This window comes from Hemicordylus capensis, chromosome 1 (genome assembly GCF_027244095.1).
Source record: "Hemicordylus capensis ecotype Gifberg chromosome 1, rHemCap1.1.pri, whole genome shotgun sequence".
NCBI lineage: Eukaryota > Metazoa > Chordata > Lepidosauria > Squamata > Cordylidae > Hemicordylus > Hemicordylus capensis.
Window position 1 is genome coordinate 455,192,749 of NC_069657.1, and position 12,267 is coordinate 455,205,015.

At 52.0% G+C, this 12,267-nt stretch overlaps 1 protein-coding gene across 3 annotated transcripts in view; it reads right to left on the reverse strand.

Annotated features, from left to right (window-relative positions):
* Positions 1-848: 848 nt before the first annotated feature.
* Positions 849-12,267, reverse strand: part of EPHX2 (epoxide hydrolase 2) — a 91,706-nt gene continuing 80,287 nt past the window's right edge. The window contains exons 16-20 of one of the 3 annotated variants that reach the window (XM_053249519.1): positions 11,868-11,937; positions 8,479-8,559; positions 5,939-5,997; positions 3,737-3,821; positions 849-3,191 (exon numbers count right to left, since the gene is read on the reverse strand). In XM_053249519.1, the coding sequence (XP_053105494.1) occupies positions 3,737-3,821; positions 5,939-5,997; positions 8,479-8,559; positions 11,868-11,937 (295 nt within the window). In that variant the 3' untranslated portion in view covers positions 849-3,191. Of the gene's footprint in view, positions 3,822-5,934; positions 5,998-8,478; positions 8,560-11,867; positions 11,938-12,267 lie in introns of those variants that run through there. The other 2 variants (XM_053249539.1, XM_053249530.1) reach the window with 2 other exon arrangements.

The following is a 12,267-nucleotide window of genomic DNA, read 5'->3' on the forward strand; positions in this document are numbered from 1 at the left end:
AAGTTCCCTCCCTAGCAGCTTCTCCAAGATAGGGCTCAGAGAGATTCCTGCCTGCAAGCTTGGAGAAGCCGCTGCCAGTCTGTGAAGGCAATACTGAGCTAGGTGGACCAATGGTCTGACTCAGTATATGGCAGCTTCCTCTGTTCCCATCCCACAGCCTGTTTCAGGGGCTCCAATATTTCTCTGCATAGGGGCAAGATCTACGACAGGGTGGCTTCCACGGAGCTGGAGGCAAAAGCCGTTAGGGGACTCTCCCTAGAGCAGGGGTGGGCAATCTGTGGCTCTCCAGATGCTGCTGAACTACAACTCCCATCACCCCCAGCCACAATTCACTAAAGCTGGGAATGATGGGAGTTGTAGTTTAGCAACATCTGGAGAGCCACAGATTGCCCATCCCTGCTCCAGAGTACTCAACCTGAAACATTCCAGGGTTGTGGGTCACCGTTAAAAAATAAAATAAAAAGTCCTCATCCCTGGAACTTTTCAGGACTAGGCTGGGCATCCCTGGAACCCTGGTAATGAGGATTCAGGTCTAGCAGAGATGATTTAGGTCTCTGAGGAACTGCTCTTAGGGGACATAAAAGGTCTGTGCAATGGAGCTGCTGCACTGGAAAGACACACCCAACCGGAGTTGCACAATAAGCAGATGGTTACTAAACCCCCACCCCACCCCTGGTTGCATTGGCAGCACAGAGACTAAAAGGAGGCAGAGCAGCTCAAATAAGACGGGCTCATCTGGACCATGAAATGAACACAGAAGGAAGCTCTGAATGGTAGCATATCCTTGGGTGATAGATCCATCTCCCCCTCTTTTCTCCCCGTTAAAAGATTTTTGCACACGACAAGACTGCCATTTTAAAAGCTTTTAATCCAGTACAAATGGTGTACAACGAATTCTTACAGCAATAAAAGCAGCAGGAAGGAAGACCCTGCCTGCAGTGGAAGCGCCAAACACCCAAGAATCTATACAGATATCACCTTGCACTCCGAAGCAGCAGCAACAATGAGCAAAAAGAAGCAGCTATCGCCCAGGGCTAAGGCACATGTCGGGTAGGTATGAAGGCAGGCCGGCCCCTGGGTTAATCCCTGGCGGGAGCAGGTGTTCAATCTTGAACCCACAAATCCTGAGATTGGCATGGCTTGTGCAAACTGGCAACATCTACAGATTTATTTGTTTGTTTATTCTATTTATATACCGTCCTTCCTAAAGTGGCTCAAGACGGTTTACACTAAAATAAAAAATACATAACAATTAAAATAAGAAACCAATTAAATGTAGATTAAAGTTAACAATTAAAACTAAATAGCATTAAAAGCCAGGCTAAAAAGATGGGTCTGTAAGGCTCTCCTGAAGGCCTCCAGGGAAGACAATCCTCTTCTATCCACGGGGAAGCGTGTTCCACAACCCAGGAGCAACGAGAAGGCCTGATCCCAGATCGCCACCAGATGAATCGGTGGCACCTGAAGACAGACCCCTCCTGATGATCCTTGGTGAGGATCTTGTGGAGAAAGACACTCACAGGTAACAAAGGACGAAGCCATTCAGACTGTCTCTTGTGCTGCAGAATTTGTAGTGATTTGGAGAGGGGCAAAGATGTAGGACACAGAAACTCTACGTCTAGCCCCTGCAAATCTTATTCAGTCACCTCTCATGCTTGGGCAATTTCGCCACCATTTCCCGAATGCTTTTAAGCAGATATATTTACAATGGAGAAGGCACCTGACTAAAGAAATCTTAGTCAGTTTATTGATTACATGGGTTCTCTCTCAATGGCCTTTGGCCAATGGGAATTCTCAACAACATCTGGGGACCAAAAGTTGGGAAACCCTAGATTACAACCATACAAGCTCTTGACTGAGAACCCCTGGAGTAGATCAAACCTGGGTCCCTGGATGTTGTTGGACTACAGCTCCAAATCGCCAAAGGCCATTGGGGCTGGGGATGATGGGTGGTTTGGTCAACAACAGCTGGAGACCCAAGTCTGAACACCCCTGATCTACTCAATTTGCTTATGGATAAGAACAAGGGGTCTGGAGCAAAAAGCATTCTCTCTCTGTTCTTAGACAATGTGTGCACAGGATGTCACAGCTGTAGCAAGGGTAAACTTTATATTTGTTGATTCACGAAGAAATGTGAGCGGGAAGTCCATCTTCTATGTGTGTATTTTTAATGAATGATAATATTGCTATTGTTAAAATCAATAAAAATTGAATTTGCCAAAAAAAAAAAAAAAGGATGTCACAGCTGTAGTCTTCAAACGATTGTTTCCACCTATGAGGGACAGCAGGAAGGAAACCCTCTTGGAAGATGGCACTTTGAGAGGGCCTGCCCCTAGGTACTTGTATTAAATCTCCTGCCTGGTTAATAAGGGGCAACTTTGAGTCAATTAAAAATATATCTTGATCCATCTAACTGATTAGAATGGAGTAAATGTTCCAGCCCTACTCTGAAAGCGTAAGGGCTTGAAACTTGCCTTTGTTTTTAAAAATGGATAATTAAAGCCAAGATTGTTGGGAAGCTGAATTTTTTGTTTTACATTTTATATCCTGCTCTTCCTCCAAGGAGCCCAGAGCAGTGTCCTACGCACTTAAGTTCCTCCTCACAATAACCCTGTGAAGTAGGTTAGGCTGAGAGAGAAGTGACTGGCCCAGAGTCACCCAGCAAGTATCATGGCTGAATCATGGGGATTTGAACTCGGATCTCCCCAGTCCTAGTCCAGCAGTCTAACCACTCTAACCACTACCAGACTATTGGAAACACCTATAACGTGCAGTGGTGATATAGGAAGATGCTGAAAGGCATCATCTCACTTTGTGTGGGAGGCGGCAATGGTCAACCCCTTCCTGTATTCTACCAAAGGAAACCACAGGGCTCTGTGGGCACCAGGTGTCGAAATCGACTCCATGACACACTTCCTTTTCTGCTCCTGTACAATCACAGCACCCACAAAGACCTGGTTAAAGATTTTCTGGTATCAAGGCTGGTTAAGGCCCCTCTCTGCCTGACAGCTCCAAGCAGACAGACAGACCAAGGGTCAAACTAGAAATAAAGGGCATCTTTGCTGAATCCCACATTTCCTGGGGTCTCCATATCTTCCGTGTTATGCAGAAAGACCAGAAGGGCGACACATGACTGACTTCCTCTGCATTCTCCAAAAGCAGGGCAGCCTGTGCGTGTCTGTTTTGACTGACTGAATAAAGCACAAAAACGGAGTAGTTAGTCCAGAGCAGAGCAAAGCAAAGCAGCACATGCAACAATTAAAAAAAATAAAAAATCTTGCAAGTCATCTTGGAGCTGGGTGAGGGGCTCGTCACCACCAAGCCAAATGGAACCTCAAACAATTTGGTAGGCTTCCAAGATGGTGAAAATATTCTGCCAAAGCACATTTTCCCAATTAGAAAGAATGAGAACATTCTTGGACTGTTCTCATAAATTGCTTTTTCTTCTCCCACCTCTTAATTTCAGCGGAGCCAAAGTGAGCCGAGAACCCAGGGACAGCAAAACCCCATTTGTCTGCACATTTTTAGACTCCTGCTTTTTTAAATCACTTTTTGAGTAGTCAGCTTTCTCTTGCTTCCAGCATATCTGATTTTTGCACATAATTGACAGAAACATACATTGCATTTCTGGAACTCCCTCCAACGCTTTCAGAACAATTCTCTAGGACCCGCTCCCGCTCCTCCTCCTCTAAATAAATTCTCCCAGTAGTAATTCGGGGCTGAAGTGAAGTCCTACTTAGAGCTTGGCAGTCCTTTGCAGCGAAGCGTTCTTGTGAACTCCCTCCAGCCATTTAATGAGAATTTTGTTCACGGCTGCTGGCCTGTAGGGAAAATGCACCATAAGGCAGGTATTTTGCCACGCACAAAAGAGCTGAACTCTTGGCCCAGAACGGATGCCAAAACACACCATGCAAATTAAGTCCACGTTGGGCAGACTTTTAGGACCTTCTCTTATGTTTTGTACACACCACCCTGAGTCTATGGATTGGGCGGTATATGAAATCTCTTAATAATAAATAAATACATGTGTGCCTCTTGGACCATGCTCTTTCAAGAAGGGAATAGGCAGGCAATATGTGGATACGCCAAAGCTGGTGCCAGTGGAGGGGCTGAGAGAGAGAGGGAGCTGTGAGCCTGCAAGGGCCCAGTTCAAATCCTGCCTCTGCCACAAACTCACCAGGATGGCCTCAAGCCAGGCCCCGCACTCTGTCTCAGCCTTCCACCCGCAACGCTACTGGCCTGAAACGACAGACCCTAGAACTAGGATCTGGAACTTGGGAGGGGTCTGACCTCCATTTCGCCTGGCAGGCACCTGTTCTCTCCCTCCTCCGTATTATACCTCCTGGAAGAAGGGGTGCAATGGCAGTTCTGCCCAGACGCTAGAATAGTGCTGCCCTTTACTGCTCCATCCACCCTATTCATATACCCCATAAATCCAGCGTATTCCTCTGCCTTACAGTTTCGCTAGTGAGATTTTATACCTCCTTGTAAAGTGGGTGGGGAAGGCAGCAGAGAACAGAAAGAGTTGGGTGGATTCCTCCTGGGATGCAAACTGCTTGCCTCCCTCCGCTCTCCATCCTCCCAGATGTATTTGTTCTCCACTAGAATTTATCACCCAGTGAATTTTTCCGGGGATGCTGCCGAAAGGCAATTCCACTCAGCGGTGGGTGGCAAGATGCCTTTCTGTGTATGGAGACCTTGATTTTTTACAGCTGCTCTGACATTAGAATGGGATGGCAGTTTAAGAAACACAAAGGAGGAACAATCAGGCAGGAAGGGGGTGGGGCAAGCAATCTGGTGGAGGAAATGAAGCTGGCTACTGCGATAGGACTTGTTGCAAAGACATCTTTGATAGCTAGAGAAGGGGAGAGGTCTGCATTCAGGTGCACCTTCACCACAATGCTCTATGCTGCTGCATGGACGCCCGCGCGCTCAGACGCACCCTCTCCCAGCGATCTCACCGAGTTGCTGCCAGTGGGGGTAGAGGAGGGTATTTTATGCCAGGTGGGCCAATGGTCTGACAGGGTGTAAGGCAGCGTTATATGTTCAAGCTGGGGAAGGAGAGCTGGGCTTGTAGTAGCCAGCATGAATGCTAAGACCCTTTGCTAAGCAGGGTCTGCCCTGGTTTGAATCTGAATGGGAGGCTACCTGTGACCACTGCAAGGGATTCCCCTCAGGGGATGGGGCCATAGCTCAGTGGCTGAGCATCTGTGCTGCAAGCAGAAGGCTCCCTCCCTGGCGTCTTCGGACAGGGCTGCGAGAGAGTCCTGCCTGCAGCCTTGGAGAAGCCACTGCCAGTCTGTGTAGACAATATGGGCCAGTGGTCTGACTCTGTATAAGGCAGCACCAGATGCTCATGTTCAATAATGCCTGTTGTGAACGGAGGACTCAGCTAGCCTCCTCCTGCACATCCGTCAGTGTTCACAAGAGCAGTGCATCTGGACATCAGCATGGCACAAACACTAACTCTTCCCAAATGACAGGGATTTGGGGGCGGCGAGTTAATTTTCTTGCCAGTTGTTTTTATTCTGATTTTTTGCTTACTACTAGGATATTCCTGAAGAGTGCTCTGTACTAGGAGCGGTGTCAGAGGTTGGCCAAGTCAGGCAACGGCTAAGGATCCGGAGCTGACCCCCAAGGTCCCGCATGGAGGACATGGCAAGCGACAGCTGCCCCAGTGCGAATGGGAAGGGATGCTTCACCCTTTCTCTGATCAACACCATTCCTTCCCCAACCGTTTCTCTTGCTACAGGAGACAGAAAGGGCCTATATCTTTCCATCTGAAGATGGGAAAGCAGCCCAAAAATGTCCCAAAATGTTCGCCGGGGCTCCCCATTCCGACCCCACCCTGAGCAACCAGAAGGTACTTCTCTTTGACCCTGGCTTCCTCCTCCTCCTCCTCCCCCCCAATCCCTTCCCAGCTCTCAGCACCATTTACCTCTCCATCTGTGTGAAGTGTCCGCACTCCTCAATGTGCTCACGGCTCAGCTGGGGGACCTAGAAAGAAAGAGGTGGGTCACATGAGGGGTCCAGGAGGGGCCCGGCCCAGCTATTTCCCTTCTTGGCACCAACACACCAAATCCAGCCCAAGTCGGGCCCAGGACTCTTGGGGCATCACTCTTAAAGATCACCCCTGACTCCAAACTGGGTTCCGCAGATGTGGCTGGACTACAACTCCCATCACCCACAGCGGCCAAAGGCTGCCCCGCAACATTGCAAGGGGTCCTGGGGTGCAACTTCCAGATGTGGCACCTCTAATATTTTTTGCTACCTTGAGGAGTCACTTGGATTTCACCCGAGGAGTCCGACTGAGCCTGACATAAAAAACAAAAGCCTGAGAGAGTGACACCACAAAGGGCACCCGGGGGGTGGGGAGAGAGAAAGAACGGGCCAGGGTTTCCTCGTGCGGGGAGGTCACTGAGCAGTTGCTAGAAGCCTCTCGGGTGCGTGTCCTGACCAACGTGAGGGGGCTGAGCATGCCTTGGGACCTGGCTTGCCTTGGGAGCCCAGTGCCAGGATAGACCTGGCTTGCCTTGGGAGCCCAGTGCCAGGATAGAGAAGAGGTCCAGGGACCTCCCAAGGCAAGAGGTCCAGGGACCTCCCAAGGCAAGACCTGGCTTGCCTTGGGAGCCCAGTGCCAGGATAGAGAAGAGGTCCAGCAGTCAGCGGGTGGGCTTGGGGGCTGGGGAGGGGGGCGCCCAGTTGCCCAGCCCCTGCCCCCATGTTGCCTTCACCCACAGCGGCTTGGGGACCTGGCTTGCCTTGGTGGCCAAAGCTCTCCTGAAGGCCGAGCCCAGTCCCTGAGGCAGCCCCTGGCCTCCCTCCATGGCTGTGTCCCTGCCCACCAGACCACAAAAAGCTTGCTCATGTCTAGAAGGAGTTAGAGGCAATGATGTTCTCTAGCCATAATTGCCAAGAGGAGGAGAGGGAACCACCCTAGAGACAGGCTAGTGGGGAGCTAGCACCAGCCCCTCCTCCTGCTTGCTGTAGCTTCCTCTCTTGCATTATTGGCTGGAACAGCTGCTACTCAAGCCATTCTGGCTTTGGATCCCTTGGAGCGCGGGGGAGGCGCCTCCAAGCATCACGCCCGGAATTCACATGCTGGCTGCCACAGTGTGGCACACCTTGGGGGGTGATGCTTTGAGGTGCCCGCAAGGAATCAGAAGCCAGACTAGCAGCGATTCCAGCCAATAACGCAAGAAGGGAAGCTACGGTAACAGGGAGGAGGGATGGTGCAGGCTCCCCTCTTCAGATGAGCTGCTTTTCTCTAGGACGGTTCCTTCACCTGCTCTTGATCATTCCAAGTTCCCTCTAGACACGAACATTTCTTTTGGTTTGGTGGGAAGGGGGTGCAACTCCCCCGCCTTTAATGACCAGCCATTCCCAGAGTCCAGTAGTGGGGGAGGTGGAGAGTTGGAATTAGTCTTATGTCAACACTGTCGTAAAGCAAGGAAGACGGCAGAATTAGCAGGGCAGGAGGTGCCATAGCAAGGTGGACTTCTGTGGTGAGGGAGGAGGGGCATGTGCTTTCCATCCTGGGTTCATCTCCTACATCTCCTGGATCGGATACACTCCTGGATCGGATTGCCGAGAAGAACCTCTCTCTACCCGAGACCCCAGAGAGCTGCTGCCAGCTGGAGAAGACCACATTGGGTTAGATGGACCCATGGTCTGATTCAAGACAAGGCAGGCTGGCCTAGGCTCTCCCAGCTAGAGATCGCTCAACAGGCACATTCTGTTGCATGCATCATACTTGGGCACCTGCAAATATTGGCTTGGCTGACTAGCCAGTCATGGTTTGAAACGGCCACCAACTCCCTCTCCTTCCCAAAGTCAGCTGATGCATGTGCAGGAAGCTGAGGGTCAATGCAGCACTCACTCAGTCTATCTCACTTCTGGAAAAAAAATATGAAGAGCAGCAAGGGAGAGCCCCACTGTTTCTTGCCTGCTCTGAACTGCAGTCCAAGTGAAAAGCTGGAGGAGGCTGCTGGATGTCCTCACCAGAGGGCAAGGGCTTCCTCACTTGGTGAACAGGTTTGCGGATACTCAAGGACACTGGATGCTCCCAGTTTTGTTCTTCTTTCCCCTTTTCTATACACGAGAGAAAGGTCTGCCACATTTATTTAAGTGTATTTTGCATTCTGACGGCTGGTAAACCATGGGCCTCAGCCCTATCTTGTGGCAGGGAGTCCCGCCATCTAACCAAGTACTCAGAGATAAGTTCTTGGGTAGGACCCCAGGATCTGGCATGCTCTCCCAGTGGGTGTCTCTTCTCTGGCTTCCCTTCCTCCCACCTGCAAGGAACATTTCACCACTCCCAGCCAGCTGAAAGGAGCTCTCAATGGGAATTCCTCCAAGCTGGCCGTGCAACAGGAAGGACATTGCGAGGGGATGGTTCGGCCTCATCGAGCCCACAGCATGCATGCGTTGCCCGGCAGGCCCTGGCGGCTACACCGCCCAGCAAGACAGTCCACTCACCCACTCCTCCATGCCTTTGCTCAAATCGCGGTGGAGAACTCGGTCTTTCCCGGCGGTGACCATCAGTGCTGGAACTCTGATCTGTGGGTTTAGAGAAGCAAGGAGAGCTGGGACCGTGTTGCTGGAGGTTGAGTTGGGTAACTTCTGGTATTAGAAGCATTTTGGCAATAGCGATTGATATGGAAAGCTTAACTTGACCAAACCCGAAGGCTTGATTAGAGATATAAAAAGGCAGGCTGCTGGTTTTTTCAATGATGTTACAGTAAGTGTTGCTGCCTGTGCTGAAACTTCAAAAAATAAAAAAAACCCCAGACATGCGGCAGTTTGACGTAACGGAATAATATGAAATCAGGGAATTTCTCGGCAAGATGGTCAAGCGCGATGTACGTGACTTGGTGGGAGACCCAACGGGGAAAGAGTGAACAACTATTGTCACTCCAAGGTATAAAACGATGAAAGAGATGCCAAGGGATGCTCTCCGTGCTTCGCTGGAAGTCTGTGGCCCTCAGCCGGTTGAGTAATGCTGCCTTGTGGGGATGTGCATGAACCCAGGGGCGGAGCCAACGCTGGGCAAACGAGTTCAAAGAACCCGGGCCACCACCAATCAGGGGCTGAGAGTGCGGCCCCAGACACGCCCCCCGCGTCTAAAGTCAGATGCAGGGGTGTTATTTTGGTCCCAAAACGGGGCCGCCTGGCCCCGTTTGGAGCCGAAATCAGCCAGTGTGGCCGAAGTGACTCTTAGAGGCAGGGAGAGCCACTCCTGGTCTTGCTGCCAATGCAGTGGGGCTGATCGACCTTCCTCCCAAACGGGGTTGCGCGACACCGTTTAGGAGAGGGATCAGCCCGCACCGGAACGGCTCTCCCTGCCTTAAGTCGCTCCAGCCCACACTGCCCAATGCAGCATGGGCCAATCTCCCTTCCAAACAGGGCCACGCGGCCCTGTCTGGGAGGGAGAACACATTCCCCGCATCTGACATCAAGACGTGGGGGCATGGCTAGCCCTACGCTCCTGCACGAACCTTTCTGGGCCTCTGAACCAGTTCGATGGTCGGGGGTGTGTGTGCTGCTTTAAGAGTGGGGGAGGGTGCACTTAGCCCTCCCTCTACTCCTCCCCCGCTGGCACTCCTTCCTCCCCCAAAGTTAATCGGGGCGGCAGTGTCCCTTCCTGCTGCCCCAATGCAACTGGAAGTATCCAGCGCTCCTGCGTGCGCCAGGACGTTGGATACTTCCGGTTGTATCCAGTCAATGGGGTGGCAGGGAGGTACTCTGCTGCCCCAATTAACTTTGGGGAAAAGGAGCGCCGACAGGGGAAGAGCGGAGGGAGGGGTAAGCGCACCCTCCCCTGCTCCTCAAGCAGCACCCCCCTCCATTGAACCCCCCCTGCCTGGTTCCGTGCACGACATCCCTACTGCCTTGTTGCTTGACAGCTCTGAATTGTGGCGAGTGGTGACCATAAAAGCCTGGCCAGAGAAGTGAGATTCTCGTCATTTCTTGGTGGGTTCCAGGAAAAAGCTTGCCTGCCAGTAAGAGACTCCTCCAAGCCGGAGACGGCTGGACATTTGGCCTGACAGTCAGAACCTTCTAAGAAGTTGAGGTCCCATCTGAGCTAAGGCTAAGCTCTGTGTGGACCAGCAACGGACCAATTAAAACCCTTTCTAATTTCTCTCACAGGGTGCTGCTGCTGCTGCGAGGAGCCAGCCCTTCTTCCAAGAGTTGCCCTGTCTGGGTCAGGAATAATGCCATCGGGAGGGACAGAGGGCAGAGAAAGGGCACGTGCCACGCGCAAATCTTATGCAGGGAACCATCCCTTGCGACAGACACAAACACCCAGAGGGGAAACTGGCCAAGCAGTAACAGCACTGAACGGAAAGGCCGTGTGTGAGAGAAGATTCCAGAGGGGTAGCTGGGTTTGTTCCACTTGCTGCCCCCCATTTAGTCTGGCAGCACCTTAAAGGCCGACAGATACACACAGAGGGAGAGCGGGGTGGGTGGGAAACAGGAAGTGGGCGGCGCAAAGGCCATGAACACGAAGGCCAACAGCAGGTCTCAGTGGAAATGTTATACAAGGCTGGGAGATCATGGCGTACTGCTCGGCTGTGCTCTTTCCCAGAGAAGTGAACCGAGACCGTGACAGAACCGGGGAACTTGAGAACAGAAGGGTCTTTGGAGGCCATCTAGTCCAACCCCCTGCTTGGCACAGGAATCTGCTGCAGCATCTTTGACAGATGGCTGTCCGAGAACCTCCCGGGAAGGGGCGCCCACCGCTGCACAAAGAGGCTGTCCCAGTGGCCTCCCTTGTTTTCTAAACTGTAAGCCCCATGGGCAGGGAACTAGCCTCTCGTCCCCTGCAAAGCGGCACCCTGTCCGCGGATGCATGCCAGCTGGCTAATCACCACCAAGCCTGGAATAACCTCGGGGCTCTACAGATCTTCATGGCCTCTGGGTCCCTGCTGTCCCACACTGTTCTCCTATGTGCACAGGCACCCTTCCCAACCGCCCCATGTGCAAGCGGAGAATAATCCATCTGTTGCTCTCTGAGGTGCCGCAAGCACTCCTGGGGATCACAGTCATTAAACTGAACAGGAATTGACCCTTCCGTGCACGGACATCCCGGATGACGGCAACGAAGGGTGCTTTTGCCAAAGCCACCGCTGCAAAGCAAGCCAGGAGCAACATGGCGGCAATTCTTGGGGGCACGACACAAAGCTGGCTACCTGCTGAAGGCAGGCAATGGCCACACAGTTCAGGTTTGCTAGGCATGCTCCTGGGCTCCCTGGATGCAGAGTGCTGTTTGTGGCTTAGCTGCAGGGCCCCTGCATGGCTCTTGAGAGGGCAAGAGACCAGAGTAGAGCCAGTGGGGGCTAGTGGGGAAAGAGTCCAAGCCCTGCGCTGAAATGGAGATCAGGGGGTGACCTCAGTAGCACCTGACTCAAAGGGATTGGGGGAGAATGCGCTGGGGAAAGAGTCCTGCTCAAGAGACCACTTCACTTATTCATTTAAAAATAATTATGCTCCGCCCAAAACTTGCGCCCCCTCGCGCTCCAGAGAGGAAGGCTGGGATCTTGATCATGCAATGCACCAGAGGGTTCTTGGCCTGGGGGCAGAGACCGAATCAGAAGCTTTTATTCAGAGGTGCTTCCCTCGGTCAGTCTCAACGCCTCTATGCCCTGCACGGCCCTTCCCCTCTGCTGCAGGAGAAGCCACCAGCCCCAGTGTGCTCAGCTCTTACAAGTGGATGAACCTTGGATGTGGTGGATCTCCTCCGTCTCTCCCAGGCAGGGCTATGATGGGTGAATTTGGGAGCTTTGTACTAGGCAGAAGCTTGGCCTGCAGAGGGAGTTTCTGCAAACACAGCTCCAAGGGTGAGGCGTGTCCCCCACCGCACTTACCTTTCTGTCCTGGGCAAAGCCGGTCCAGCTCGAGTTTTTTTGCATGTTTCGGTACCAGTTCAGGGGCCCCCTGAAACACACAAGGAGAGAAGCAGCAGCTTTACTGCTGTCCTACCAATCCTGGGGGGCTGCAGTTAAGAGCCACTTGAGACAATCAACCTTCCCACTAGTTTTAAAGAGCTTTATTTTTACGTCTAGGAGGACATGCAGTGAGGCTCACTTGGGGAGCATTGCAGACCAAATGGAGATCAGAGTCCAGGAGATGAATTCTTGGAGGTTACGAGTCATGGAAAGAGGATTGCTAGGTGGAAGGATCTGTAGCATTGCTAACCATGGAACAGTTCAGAGGGAGCACTCATCTTACTCTCAGCAAGCCTGAGAGACGAAGGACAAAGGACAG